A 13,710-nucleotide genomic window follows, 5' to 3' on the forward strand; every position below is an offset into this window, starting at 1 on the left:
GGGTGGGGGGGGGTGTCCAGCATGCCCCCAGAGGACAGGGAGAGCTAACGTTAACTACTAAACCTGCACCCATTTCCATGGCAACAGTAAACATTCGTGTTGCAGACTGAGGGAATGAAAGCAGGGTGCTGGATTTTACAGCGATGATGATGATGATGATGATGATGATGCAGATTCACCATAAATACACATTTCATACCCATCCGACCTGTAAAGAGATAACTGGTGTCATTTCTTTACCATTGAGTTTATTGTAATACTTCGGTCCATTCAGTTATACATTATCTTCCCCTGATCAGTCGGCAGTTACCTGCACCGTCACTGGGACAGCCCACTCACCTTTTACAGGTGGTAATAGTTAGGAATATGTCATACTGCACAATTTATACTAAATAAGTGAAAGGTCACAGGGTTCATTTATTCATTTATTCGTTTGACACAGGGTTGTATAACAAGATGAGACTCCACCATAAAGAATTAGTTTTATTTTTATGACATCTTATTTATTCACACGTTTACTGTATATAATATTTGTTTTGATAAATAGCGTAAAGGGAACAACAACTAGCACTTCTCCATGTACAGCGGTGTAGTATACGATGTCAGCAAGCTGGCCGGCATGTTGGAAAACTCCAGATCGTATATTGCACCTTTACAGCACAACCAGCAAAGCTGACATTTAAATGTAAAGCTACATGTTCTTTGCCCACATTGCAAACTAACTTACAGTTGTGACACACGGTGTGAGCTACTATGCCCCTGTAAATATACCCAGAATGCCAGGGGGTGAGTTATGAATTGACATTTCTTATTCCTGTGCCCCAGAACAGATTGGTGAATATTTGTGAACATGCTGCACTCTCCTCTAAAGTTAGAAACCAAAGGGAGAACCTTAAAATCTGCAATGTCATCCTGGTTTGCTCTATAACAATGAATGCAAAGCTTATATAAAGTTTATACTTCCAGAGTCTGTTTTTCTACTTAGTAAAGCTTATATAAAGTGCATTCAACATTTTCATTTGTCACTTGTGACATTTAATCGATGTTTTAATGGATTACACAACTGTTGACACAGAATAAAGTCAGGGCCCTTGTGTTGTCTGTGGAGGATTTGGGGATTCTCTGGTTTCTAGCTTTAAGACAGATATACAGACTTAACTGTCCTTGTGCACGGGAATAACATGTGACATTTAAGCCGTGTATTTAGTTAAATTGCTTTCAAATGAATGAACTGTGTTTATGAATGTTGTGATTATTATTTATTAGTATTTTGAACTTCGTGCACAGCTGCTGTTGGGCTTTTACCTTCACTTCCCGCTGCAGTTCATGGCTTTCAGCTGCAGCTTGTGAAGTTTGAACGATCCTTTATGGATTTTGTGTCACTTGCAGCTGGACTCCATGTTTGCTGCTTCACTCTTTCCTTTCCTGTGTCCATGACAACAACGCGGCAAAACTACTCGCAGTGTCGGCCGAGTCAGAGGAATAATAGCATTAGAAAAGTAAACTGTGGAACCATCGATGTGGGGAACATGGATGTAGGTCTATTATCAGACATATTAGGTTGAAATAACACAACCATGGTGGGGAACAAACAAACACCTGTAACAGACGGTCGAGCAGGAAGGGGAGGGGAAGAACCCGAGCAGAGGGAAGCTCTGCACTGTTATACACTGCCCTCTTGTGGTGATTGGCCAGTGTTGGCGCCATTTCGGATTTAAATACGGACAACACACAACATTATGGCGTCAGTGAATCACTTTTGGCTCAGTGTGCAGTAAGAAAAAAAAAATACTCGCATCTCCTCCTCTTCATCACGCAGGTCTCCAGTAACCTTCGTCCTCTTACATCTTGTTTGCAGAAGAGATGAACTACCCGGTCCCGGAGGTAAATCCGACGGAGTCAGAGTTCTAGAGTTTACTCTATCAGAGATCCTGTTTGATTTAAATTCCAATTAGAGGACAGGTGGTTCTGTTGCCTTCATACCCACGGCATATCCTGAAAGGTGTAGTCCTTATTGAAAATCTTCCAAAATAAAAGCAGTTTGTATTTTGTGTAATTGCATTTCCCCACAGATCATAGTTGAAACGTTTAAGATGAGTTAAAATGATATTCTGTTTATTACATTTAGTTTTTCAAGTCATCACTAATGCATCAGAAAACAAAATGTGATGTGATTATTGATATATATATATATAGATATATATATATATATGTGTGTGTGTGTGTGTGTGTGTGGCTTGAATATTATAATTAAAATACTTGTTTGGAAACTTGCTGTCTCTGATTTGTCGTTAAGGAACTTACTGTGATATAGTGATGAAGTAAAAAGGAACTACTCAGTAACAACTGATGTACCACTTCACTGACCAAAGCTCTAACCTGTAACAAACTGTAAACTACCTTTTAAACCACAACCAAGTAATTTAAGGTTTAACATAGCCTGCTTTATACTGAGAAATGTGTCAACATATGTATGTTAGTTTAACCGCAGATGTTTTTAAAAACAAACTCTAACTGTTGTTAGCAGTAGCTGCTGTTACAAAGGTGGCCTTTGCTGGTTGTGCTTGAACTAGCAAATTTATAGTGGTCGATTTTCTTTCTTTTGTATTTGCAGTATATGCCAAATGATGTTTAAATGAATGATTAATAACTCTTGTTTGTGCTTAAAATGCTTCAAAAGAAGAGCTGCTTAAAATGTCCTTGTTTGCCCTGCAAAGGAAAGTCATTTTATTTAATACGATTATCATTGTGTTTTCATTGGGATGCCACAGTCCAACTTCGGCCAGTACCATGTCTTATCATCCCCCCACAACCAGCAAGAAAAGGTAAGTCTTGCGCATGACTCCACCTCATACATATATAGGCTCAAACTTTCTTCAAAATGATTTTGAGCTTGTAAAGTGATGTTCAAAAATAATTCCAATGTTTGTAGTTGTACATCTGTCAACCTGTAAAACAAATCTGCACAAGATATTCAAGTTCCTGCATGTGAAAAATTGTGCTCATGTCGAAGCGATATGTATTTGTTGCTGCTGTTGCAGCCTCCCTCAAAAATTAGCATTGGCATTATATATATTTTTTGCATTAGCAAGGGGGGGGTGGGGGGGGGGTCAAACAGACATCTTTTAGTATTCTTTCCTAACAGATGCTTCCCACCAGGGAGTTTCTCTAGGATGAGGTGTAATTCAGGCAGCGTTTATGTTGTTTCAGCTGCTTTTTACACCTGTTGTGCGTGTATTAAATTCACACACAACATTCAAAACCTCTCTCTCTCTCTCTCTCTCTCTCTCTCTCTCTCTCTCTCTCTCTCTCTCTCTCTCTGTCTGTCCAGGTGACAAAGAAGCTGCTGGTGCCACTTCTGATACAGCTGCCTGGGTTACCAATGTTGGTATGTTGGCTTTCCAGGATGGCGGGTGGATTGATGAGGCCGCATCTTTGAGGTGGACCCGGAAGTGCCTGCTGTCTCATTGAGGCATAGCAGTCCCAGCTGGAGGAGAAGCACATGATGTTCAGCCTGACTGATGCTAAGGTGATCCAGAAGATCTCCCGGGAGGAGTGGAGGCTCCACTGTTGGAGGAGGACGCATGGGGCAGAGGAGATGGCCATCATCATCCAGGACATGCGTGTCTCTCATAGCTTGTGATTAAGTATGTTGTGTATTATCACTTCATGCAAACATAAAATTCACTTTTTCCTCAAGCCAGTGCCAAGCACTTCCAAGCTCAGAGCCAGATAGAGCAGGACAAATGGCGAGTTGTTTACCCTACCAGATATCGCAAGAGGCAGCGGTGGTAAAGAACACCTCCTGTCCCGGGAAGGAGAGTCTCCAGAGGTGAGCTTCACTTCAAATATCACTGTTTCCTCTCATGAATATCAGATCTATATTAAAACACTGCTCTCTATGATTATTTTTCAGCTGTGTTCTTGAGCTGAACTTGGGCCCTGCAAACTGGGCCAGTGTTAGCCACCTGGTGGAGGCCATTTGCAACCAGCTCTATCGTCTTCACCCAGAGGCCACGTGGTCCAGAGGGACCATGAGGACTTGGTGGTCCCTCATCCTCAAGGACTACATGGCCATTAGAAAGGCAGTGCTGGCCGGCCCAGGGTTGATGGCTCAGACCAACATCCAGGTCTTTGAATTGAATTGAGGACTCAATGGCAAGAGTTTGTCATAAAGCACTGGGTGTGTACAACCGAGATCCCTTTGTTAGAGAGCACGCTGCCACACCAGTAGGTTGCTGGAAACCAATGTCCTTTGTTTGATATTATTTATTGTTTATCTCTTTCAAATTATGTTTACCTTCAATGAATCTTAATTTATTAGTTTATTTGACCTGAAAATTGTTAGTATGGCATATTGTTGTAATTTAGAGCCAATATTTCATTTTTTCTAAAGAAACATTGAAATACAGTTAAACACTGCAGAACATACAAACAGTTGGTCACCTTTTTATTTATACAAGCAATTTCACTGATGGATACACAAGTCAGTTCATATGATAAATATTCAGTGATCATTTTGTGAGGTCACATACACAATCCATTTTTCCCAGTACTGCAGGAATCTATCAGTCCGTAAATTTAATAAAAAAGTTATTCATCCCTTGAATATTGGTAACAATATATAGCCAGTCAGTCTTTGTTGGAGGTTAGGCCTGTAACCATCTTCCTGTTACAGCTTTCTTGCTGGAAGCTAATAATATCTTTAATAGGTATTTATCTTGGGCCAATAGGTGAGCTGCAATGTTGCCCAAATAAACTGTAGTAAAAGAGCAGTCAATGCCATCACTAAATATATATTGTATTGCTTGTGTTACTTCCTGCCAATATGACCGAATGGCTAGGCAGCCCCAGAATAAGTAGAAATGATCTGCCATCTGTTCACCACATTTCCTCCAGCATAGACCTCTTTCCATCACACCTGTCTGTACACTTTTTAGCTTGGGGGTAACAAAATATCTTATTAAATTCTTCCAACAGAACTCTCTCCAAAGGCCTGAACTTGTGGAAGATGATTAGATAGAACACATTCAACCAGTCCTCATCTGAGATGACAAGTCCACATTCCCGCTCCCATTTTAGTTAAATTCATAATTCGTTCAATGTTTCTTTGTAGATTGAATGCTTGAATAGAGTTTTGAGATACGTTTCCTGTTGTCCTTATTTTTATACATGTAACTAAATATATCAATTAATTTGGTATCACAGTACTCAATGGGTTTTAACTCTTAAAATATTCCCTAGTTGTAAGTACCTAAAAACACATTTTTCCAAACCATAATATGTCCAAGAATTTTTGAAAGGAGTCCAGTCCTCCCTTTGATGAGATTGAGCAGTAGGAGGTCAAAAGCAACCAATCTCTAATGTCTGGACTCTTTCAATCAGTGGTAATTTATAGTCCTTAAACCAAATTTTGAGACGAACTTTGGTCCATTGGTTTAAGCCAGGTCTATTCAATTGGCGGCCCTCTGGCCACATGCGGCCCAGACGCAATACCCGAGTGGCCCAGCTCGTGATTCAGACAAAAAAAAAAAGAAGAAAAATAAAACACAGAGAAAAACACATTTTGCGAGAATAACTCGAAATCCCTACAGTACTTCAGACAGTGAAAGCAACACTCCACGTAACCCACAATGCAGCGCGTTGTTTTGTTTCGAAAGTTCGAAAGTTCCAATCCTCACCTATGGTCATGAGCTTTGGGTAATGCCCGAAAGAACGAGATCGCAAATACAAGCGGCCGAAATGAGTTTCCTCCGCAGGGTGGCCGGGCCCAGCCTTAGAGACAGGGTGAGGAGCTCGGAGTAGAGCCGCTGCTCCTCCGTGTCGAGAGGAGCCAGTTGAGGTGGTTCGGGCATCTGGTGAGGATGCCTCCTGGATGCCTCCCCGGGGAGGTGTTTTGGGCATGTCCCACCGGGAGGAGGCCTCGGGGCCGACCAAGGACACGCTGGAGGGATTATATCTCTCGGCTGGCCTCGGAACGCCTCGGGATTCTCCCGGAGGAACTGGTGGAAGAGGCTGGGGAGAGGGCTGTCTGGACCTCTCTGCTGAGGCTGCTGACCCCGCGACCCGGATCCGGATAAGCGGGAGACGACGAACGAAGTTACTTTTACAAAGTTACTGATATAAACCATGTTAGCATCTCAAGAAGTATGTCTCTCTCAACCCTTAAACGAAGAGTTGACGATGAAAACCGTCGTTTTAACCCTGCCTGGACAGACGAGTACTGTTTTATTTTACCGCGAACTCCAAACGCCAAACCTATGTGTTTACTCTGCCATGACTGTGTTGCGGTACTTAAGGAGTACAATGTCCAGAGACACCACCTGGAGAAACACCCGACTTTCCGGGCAAACTACCCCGAAGGATCTCAGCAGAGAACTTTAAAAGTGCAAAGTTTAATTGCATCTTACAACCGGAGCAGTACTACTATGGCGCGCACATGTACAGCACAAGAAAGAGCCACAGCAGCCTCCCTTCGTGTTTCGTGGATTTTGGCAAAGAAGAAAAGGCCATTCACAGACTCTGAAACCGTGAAAGACTGCATGCTTGCCGTTGTGGATGAAGTGATAAATGACAGCAAAATTAAAACAAGTGTAACATCTGCTATTAAAAATGTGCCCCTGTCAGACACTTCAAACATTCGCATGGTTGAAATTCTTGCTACAGATGTGTTTGAAACGCTGTTGAAAGAACTGAAGAAAGCTGATGTCATGTCCACTAAGTACTATTAACTGTAGGATACATGTCAGCATAAAGTGGGATGACTAATCATAATCACACATGTGGTGATTTAAAACAATGTGCACTGTGGTGGACGTGTAGTATTCATTGTTGATTGTTAATTACTGTTATGACATGTAATGGGTTTGTGCACTAAAAGCCATTGTTCTTTTTTTTAAGTTAAATGCACCTTGTGATGGGCCTCAGTCAGATATGACCAGAATATTACTTTCATTTCATTTCAAAAAGGAGACAAAAGTTTGTGACAAAAATATTATTTTTATTCGTTTAATATTCATTTGTGAAAAACAGAATTTCTACTACTTCAGATTCTGTTTATTTAGAGAAGTTTATAATGCACTTTTTGATGTTTCTGTGTCAGATAAGTTTATAGATAACAATGTTTTTTTTTTTAATGAGTTACATAAGACACAAATGTTTATTCTTATATTTCAGAAGTGAAAAAGTATTGCTTCTACCTCAGTTCAATTACAGTTCTTGAATTGTATTTTATGCACTTTTTGATGTGGCTGCGTTATACAAAAATTTTAAAGGGAAATGATGAATAAACATCACTTATTTCATTATATTTATTTGTGTTGGTTTGAAATTTGTCATTACCTCCTGCTTATTGACTGCTGAAAATGTCCGGCCCAGGTTAAGGTCTCGGTTTTAAAATCTGGCCCAATTGAATTTGTAATTGAATAGCCCTCAGAGTACTACTCATATAAAGCTTTGCTACCCAGTAAAGATTGTAACGGTATATCTAAATGCGACGTTTCCATGTCTTTCCATTTTGCTTCATTTGCTTTCGCTAAATGAAACAAAATTAAATGCCATTTAATTATTATGATCAGGACTCAAAGTGCCTTGCATGTTTTCACTTCCTGTTTACAATTGTTTGTACTGACATTATACATCTTTTAAACTTTTGATAAGACATTCAAGTTGAGCTGTTATTCACACAGGTTACACCTCTAAACCGTTGCATAGATAATGTGATTCGATGTCGTCATCTACTTTACGCACTTTTACGCAAACCGGCAATATCCGCCAACTTGTTTGCTCTTTGGACATACGCACGTTGCGTAGGTCAGCCGCAGACACACACAGACATCATGGCGGACGTTTTGGACCTTCATGAAGCGGGAGGCGAGGACTTTCCTATGGATGAGGATGGTGATGGTAAAATTATTATTTATGCCCATTACCGACTGATGCGCTATGTCCCCGCCGTTCAAATAATGTGTAAATATTGAGGTCTACGTGAAAGAAGCCGTGGCGAACAATTAATCAAACGCAGACTGCGTGGTTGTAGGCCTGAAAAATGCTAGCAAGCTAACGACACACTGAATGTTCATTCAAACGCTCATTGTAAGTTAGCTCGGTCGTATTTATAAAACATTTTTACTTTTGACCGACCAAAACGTCTCTTTAAATGTATTACCATGCTTAATAGCATGATGAACATGGCGTGAAAGAAATAACGACGAACATCTGGCGTGTTGTTAGCAGCCGCTAGCAAGCTAGTTGAATCCTCCTAGAGACGTTGGCTAACAACTAAAATTAAGATACCCTGATTACACTGCTTGTGCTTTTCAGCATGCGTGTCATATGTTTAAATGTCGGTTTGGTGCAACTGCAGCATAAGCTAGATTGCATTACCTAATAGTATCAGTTCAAACTTTGGGAGCACGGAACACGATTTAGCAGTTCAGAGGTTTTGACTTGTGTGATTTTCGTTATTCAGAAAGCATCCATAAGCTGAAAGAGAAAGCCAAGAAGAGGAAAGGACGAGGCTTTGGCTCAGGTGAGTCATCACTGTTGTGAAACTGTTTTTTGTAGTTAATTTCTAGCAGAAGAGTTTAGATGTAGTTTATTATTCTAGCCAAGAGTGTTCAATAACTTTCTGTCTTGCTGTTTCCAGAGGAAGGTGCCAGGTCCAGAATCAAAGAGGATTACGACACAGTGGAGCAGGATGGGGACGAGCCTGGCCCTCAGAGATGTGAGTGCTGTTGTTCATATTAAAGATGTAATTTAGTTTAATCGTGACCTGACTAAAGTCTAAGCTACTTATTTGTCCACTAAAAGTGCCTTTGCTATTTTGCAAGTTGCAGTATTTGTTATCTTGCCAGTTGTTTATGAAAATAGTTGGCTAGCAACAATACAGAAAGCTAACTGCCCATTGTCCAATTCTATTCATTTTTTCCCAACAATATTCTTAAACTTCTACACCTAAATAACAAGATAATAAAATTAGTCTGCTGCAGGTTTCCCAAGTTGTATCTTTGTTTTCTATCCAGGTAGCTGGAGATTCTATATGATGTTGTTCAATTTGTGAACCAAAATAGGTTTCATCATCAATTACATTCATCTGTACTGATGTTACTGTCTTATATTTTACATTATTGTAAACAATGTTTAAATGTTTGTTTTGTACAAAAAAGCAGTGACATACATTATCTTTATAAGAGTGTAAAGAAACAGTAGCTTGATAAGTGCCATGGCTGCGTTATTTTTATGATTAGAGGAGCTTTTGATAAAGTGGCATTTTAACTCTGCCGCAAATGTAATGTTAATACCATAAAAAGTATAAGCTGGAGCTCAATAGGCTTTATAAAGGTTAGATCAGAGTGTATTTGTACATTTTGCATAGAATAAGAGCTTTTGTCAATACAAAATCAGGTCATTAAATGCCTTGCAGACACAAAAGATGATAAAACTGTTGCGTAATAAAATACAGCAAATGCAAGAAGAAATGGAAACAAATCATGGTAAGGAAGTGTCAGAAAAATGCCTTTGAGAATAAATAGAGTTTGAGAAGAGATTTGAAACACTCAACAGTTTGCTGATCTAACCTCCAGAGGGAAAACTGTTCCCCAATCCAAGAGCTCGGACATCAAAAGCCCGGCCCCTACCAGTCTAGTGATCATAACTCCTTGCATATTAGTTTACCCAGTTCAAAATACTGCTTAGTTTATTATTTAACCCCGAGGCATTTCTTTGTCTTAATCTTGTTGCAGCTGTGGAGGGTTGGATCCTGTTTGTGACAGGTGTACATGAAGAGGCCACAGAGGAAGACATTCATGACAAATTTTCTGAGTTTGGAGAAATTAAGAACCTGCATCTCAACCTTGACCGCAGAACAGGCTACCTCAAGGTGAGACACATAACTATGTGTTATTAGCATGTTTGTAAGTTTCAGTGTGTCCGTGATTTCATTGAGGAGATATTCATATTAATTAGATGTACACTTTTTACTGATTTTATATTTCTAATTCACACATCCTCTGGGCCGCTTGTTTGCTCTGATAGTTTTAACTCAGCTTAACTTGGATGTTAAGCTGAGTATGCTGTTGTTCTGCTAATTAAAAGCGCAGGTCAGAAAGCCAAATGTGGTGATATAAAATGAGAAGATGAAAGAAACATAAGTTTTCTGAAAAAGAGCAGAAAGAGATTCTATGCCGGTGGTGCCCTGCAACTATTATTTAACCATTTATTACATCTAATGAGGCAAATGTTGTTGACTAAGTGATGAATTCTGTCCAAATGGGGAGAAGTTAGAACAGCATAGATCCTATTAAATTATCCAACTAGAAAATAACAGCAATGTTTCATTTTCATCCTTTTTATGTGTATAAACCCAGACCTCTTCTGTATTTTCTTTATTGATATAAGTTTTAAAACTTTGCTGTCACAGGTACAGTACTTGGTAATGGCTGTTGGTAAATTCGTAAATTACATTCTTCATAATTGAAAAAAAATTACTGGCATACCAAGACGGACAGAATTGATATTACAAGACATTTTGAAAATATTTGCTCAGAGTGTATCTGCTCTTTGCCCAGTGCAGTACAGTACATGGAAGTTGATATTTGACAGTTATATTTTGATATCCAGTATGCTTCAGCTTTCCTCTCAGCCACAAGGTGGCAGCATTGTTTTGAGTATGAAGTAAGAACAAAGCCCCTCTGGTCTGAAATAGTTTCTCTACAGTTATTTCAGTAAAGCACTGAGAATGTCAATTTTTAGTATAGGCTGTTGGAAGATTTACATGATGTATTAACAGTCCATACACTCTATTGATCATTTCTGCAATGCCTCAGGGACATAAAATGTATAGTGTTGATTATTCCTATGTGCTAAGTTGCAAATGTGTTTGCTGAGTAACTCCACACCGTGATTTCATCTTGACCATAACACCAATGTGCCTGAGGAATATTCTTAAGATTATTTGATGAATAGTAGTTTTTTTTGTGTGTGCATGTGTAAAGCATAACAAAATTTCAAAGCAGAGTTGTCATGAATGTGTAATAACTCACACAATGTCCTAATAACTGTTCTCAGGGGTATGCACTGGTAGAGTATGAGACATACAAAGAGGCCCAGGCTGCCATGGAAGGGCTCAACGGTCAGGATCTGATGGGCCAGCCTATCAGCGTTGACTGGGGATTTGTCAGAGGGCCCCCCAAGAACAAGAGGAGGTGAGGGTGGTGTGTGTTTATCCGTGTTATTGCCTGTGGTAGCAGTAACTTGCTGGTAAAGGGAGTGTTATTTGAATTTTGCATTTTGTCAAAGTGCAATGTTTGAAGAATGCTGTGTGTGATATACCAATTTTGACAGAATTTCCTTCATTTGTATTGTTTTTTGTATTTTTTTTTTTACTCCAATCATTCCTTGTTGGAGAGTTTGGCTGTAGCCATTTGGGTATGATGGCTTTCTTTCTGGCAGCCAAGAGTATATTTAAAGATGCAAATGACTAAACAGTATTTTTCTTTTTTGTTTTGTCCCAGGGCTGGCGGACGGAGACGCAGCAGAAGTCCAGACAGGAGGCGGCGTTGAGTTTGGTAGTTGTCATTGGCTAGAGGGGGCATCTGTCACTTTGACGGGCAGTTTCTAATCTTGTCATCTTCTCATAAGGAGTTACCTAAAGATTTTTTGTATAGTATTTTTCAGTAACAGTTGTATGGCATGTAGTTGTGCGATTTCAAATATTGGGAAAAGGAATTGCTCTTCAGAAATTAATAACAAAAGAAAAAAGTTGCTAATAGCAGCATTGCATTTTATTGTAAATTGTCAATGCTGCTTTACAATGCAACAAATGGATATCCATTCAGCTGTGTCGGTTTAAATTTTTTTACTTTCAGTAGCCAACTTGTAGGTAATACATGTTTATGGTGATTCATGATTCCCTCAATGTTGTTTCAGTTTGCTCAATGCTACATACATTTTATTGTGCTGGAGTGCTTTGTTTTATATTACTTTGGGAAAATTAAACTTTTTAAAAGCCAAATGTTTGCCCTGTTGTGTTTTTATTTAGCACTGCTAATGACGTAGGGTTTACATCATCGTAGATGACCTCACCCAGGCAATGGTGACGCCCCAGCTATTTGGTCAACTCTGAAGCACCTGTCACTCCGGAATCAGTGACACACTCATAGGCTACTTGGACAAAACCCTGGGCCCTTATTTTTCTGCAGCCAATTGTCAAATGAACGTTTTTTACTTGCTCATTCTCATTTGGTGTTTACTCTATTGGAGAACGTCAGTCAAAACCCCCTGAGAACAGCCATTGGTTCTGATAAAAGTCAATAAAACAGACTCTCCTCTCTGATTGGGTGGCTATTTGTGGGGGCGGGATAAAGGCTTCGGTTGACGTTGTTGTTGTAAGTGGTGGAGAAATTACTTTGTCGGTTATGGTCCGGCTTGGGATTTTATGCTTACTTCCACCTACGAAGATGCTAAAAAGTTAAGAATTGTTGGTATTGGAAACGTATATGTTATTCACAAGTTGATGCTTGCTTGGAAACTTAATGGGACGACGAAAACAACATCTGCGAGGCCGTTCAAGGTAAGCAGTAAAGGGATACTCTAGCTACTAGCCTTAACGTTAGCTAACGTTAGCTGCTGATTAGCCAGGCTTGAGGTAGCCACTTGCTAGCCAAACATTACGGTTTGGTCTACGTTCTGAAAAATAAAAAACACTTTTCTGTGACAAGAATTCATGCAAACACAATGCAGCCCTTAAAAGGCATGGAAAAATTGTCTATTACATGAAAACAAAGTTGTTGGGCTGTGTGTAAGCGGTGCACGAACCCCATGCGTTTGAACGGCTCAAATGCGTTTATGTAAGCATGTGTATTGTTCGTTGATATTTTGTTTCAGAGAATAGTCGTAGCCATAATAGCTGGCTCAGAGTCAACATTTAGGACAAGACATCATCACCAGCATCGAGCTTCATCTGTTTTCCAGGGGTGCAGGTTGGTGAACATAATTGGTTGCTGAGAATTGCATTAGCTTTTTAAGATGTCAGCTATAGGTTAAACACTGCATTTTAAAGTAGTGCTGAAGGGGAGATAGGTTCTATATTTTCCCCTATCAATTATGCTTTTGCATTCGTTAAATTTTATCACCTGGCTTTCAAAGAGCTGGCAGTCACGATCCAGATTATCTGAGCCCGGTTTTTATTTAAGGTGCATGTGTGATGTAACATTTACTTAAAGCACCAGCTTAGAGTTCACAATCACTCGCGTTTATTTTCTAACTTCTAATCTAAACGATTGGTTTTTAATGTTGAGTGACTAACTTGATCGAGTGAGTCAAGTCAGCAGGATACGGCATTTCTTCCCAAACCTGCTGCCAGATATGTGTGACTACTATTTGATCTAGCTGGTCATTGAGATCAGGGCTCTGTGCTCGTTATGGAACTGGGACTGGGGTTATTTGCCATCATTTACAGCATCACTTCGATGAGAGAGGGTAGCGTTACACTTTGCCTTGAATTATTCAGGTCTTGTATTTGCGGGCTCTTGTTTGCTGGGACACCGGGACAAACAGTCAACATGAAAAGTAGGACAGAGGTAGAAGTTCTTTACTGCACTTGGTCTGGCGGGACCGTTTATGTTGTTATAAAGCAGTTGGAAACGCATGCAGCTGTAAGTAGCAAGGGTTTGATGGAATTTCAAGAAACTAGGTAATGTGTAGTGGGAA

General features: G+C 39.9%; 3 protein-coding genes across 6 annotated transcripts in view; all 3 read left to right on the top strand.

The window, feature by feature from the left end:
- Positions 1 to 3,278: 3,278 nt before the first annotated feature.
- On the top strand, positions 3,279 to 4,629 carry LOC147819076 (uncharacterized). Its single transcript, XM_087174218.1, has 2 exons — positions 3,279 to 3,832; positions 3,917 to 4,629. Exons 1-2 carry the CDS (start codon positions 3,747 to 3,749, stop codon positions 4,146 to 4,148), a joined length of 318 nt encoding a protein of 105 aa, XP_087030344.1. The 5' UTR covers positions 3,279 to 3,746; the 3' UTR covers positions 4,149 to 4,629.
- A 3,140-nt stretch (positions 4,630 to 7,769) lies between these two features.
- Positions 7,770 to 12,013, top strand: rbm8a (RNA binding motif protein 8A). 2 transcript variants are annotated; one of them, XM_023407117.2, is made up of 6 exons: positions 7,770 to 7,905; positions 8,471 to 8,530; positions 8,648 to 8,725; positions 9,744 to 9,880; positions 11,068 to 11,204; positions 11,514 to 12,013. In XM_023407117.2, exons 1-6 carry the CDS (start codon positions 7,839 to 7,841, stop codon positions 11,560 to 11,562), a joined length of 528 nt encoding a protein of 175 aa, XP_023262885.1. In that variant the 5' UTR covers positions 7,770 to 7,838; the 3' UTR covers positions 11,563 to 12,013. The 2 variants fall into 2 exon arrangements, with proteins under 2 accessions (XP_023262885.1, XP_023262886.1); XM_023407118.2 differs by having other exon boundaries at positions 7,796 to 7,899.
- A 364-nt stretch (positions 12,014 to 12,377) lies between these two features.
- The window catches only part of otud7b (OTU deubiquitinase 7B), a 38,222-nt gene continuing 36,889 nt past the window's right edge, over positions 12,378 to 13,710 (top strand). For all 3 annotated transcript variants that reach the window (XM_087174219.1, XM_023407142.2, XM_023407143.2), the window contains exon 1: positions 12,378 to 12,571. The gene's annotated coding sequence lies outside the window, so the exon portion shown is untranslated. The remainder of the gene's footprint in view (positions 12,572 to 13,710) is intronic.

This window comes from Seriola lalandi, unplaced genomic scaffold, assembly GCF_002814215.2.
Source record: "Seriola lalandi dorsalis isolate HSWRI2012SDOR001 ecotype SW California unplaced genomic scaffold, Sedor1 jcf7180002054330, whole genome shotgun sequence".
Taxonomy (NCBI): Eukaryota; Metazoa; Chordata; class Actinopteri; order Carangiformes; family Carangidae; genus Seriola; species Seriola lalandi.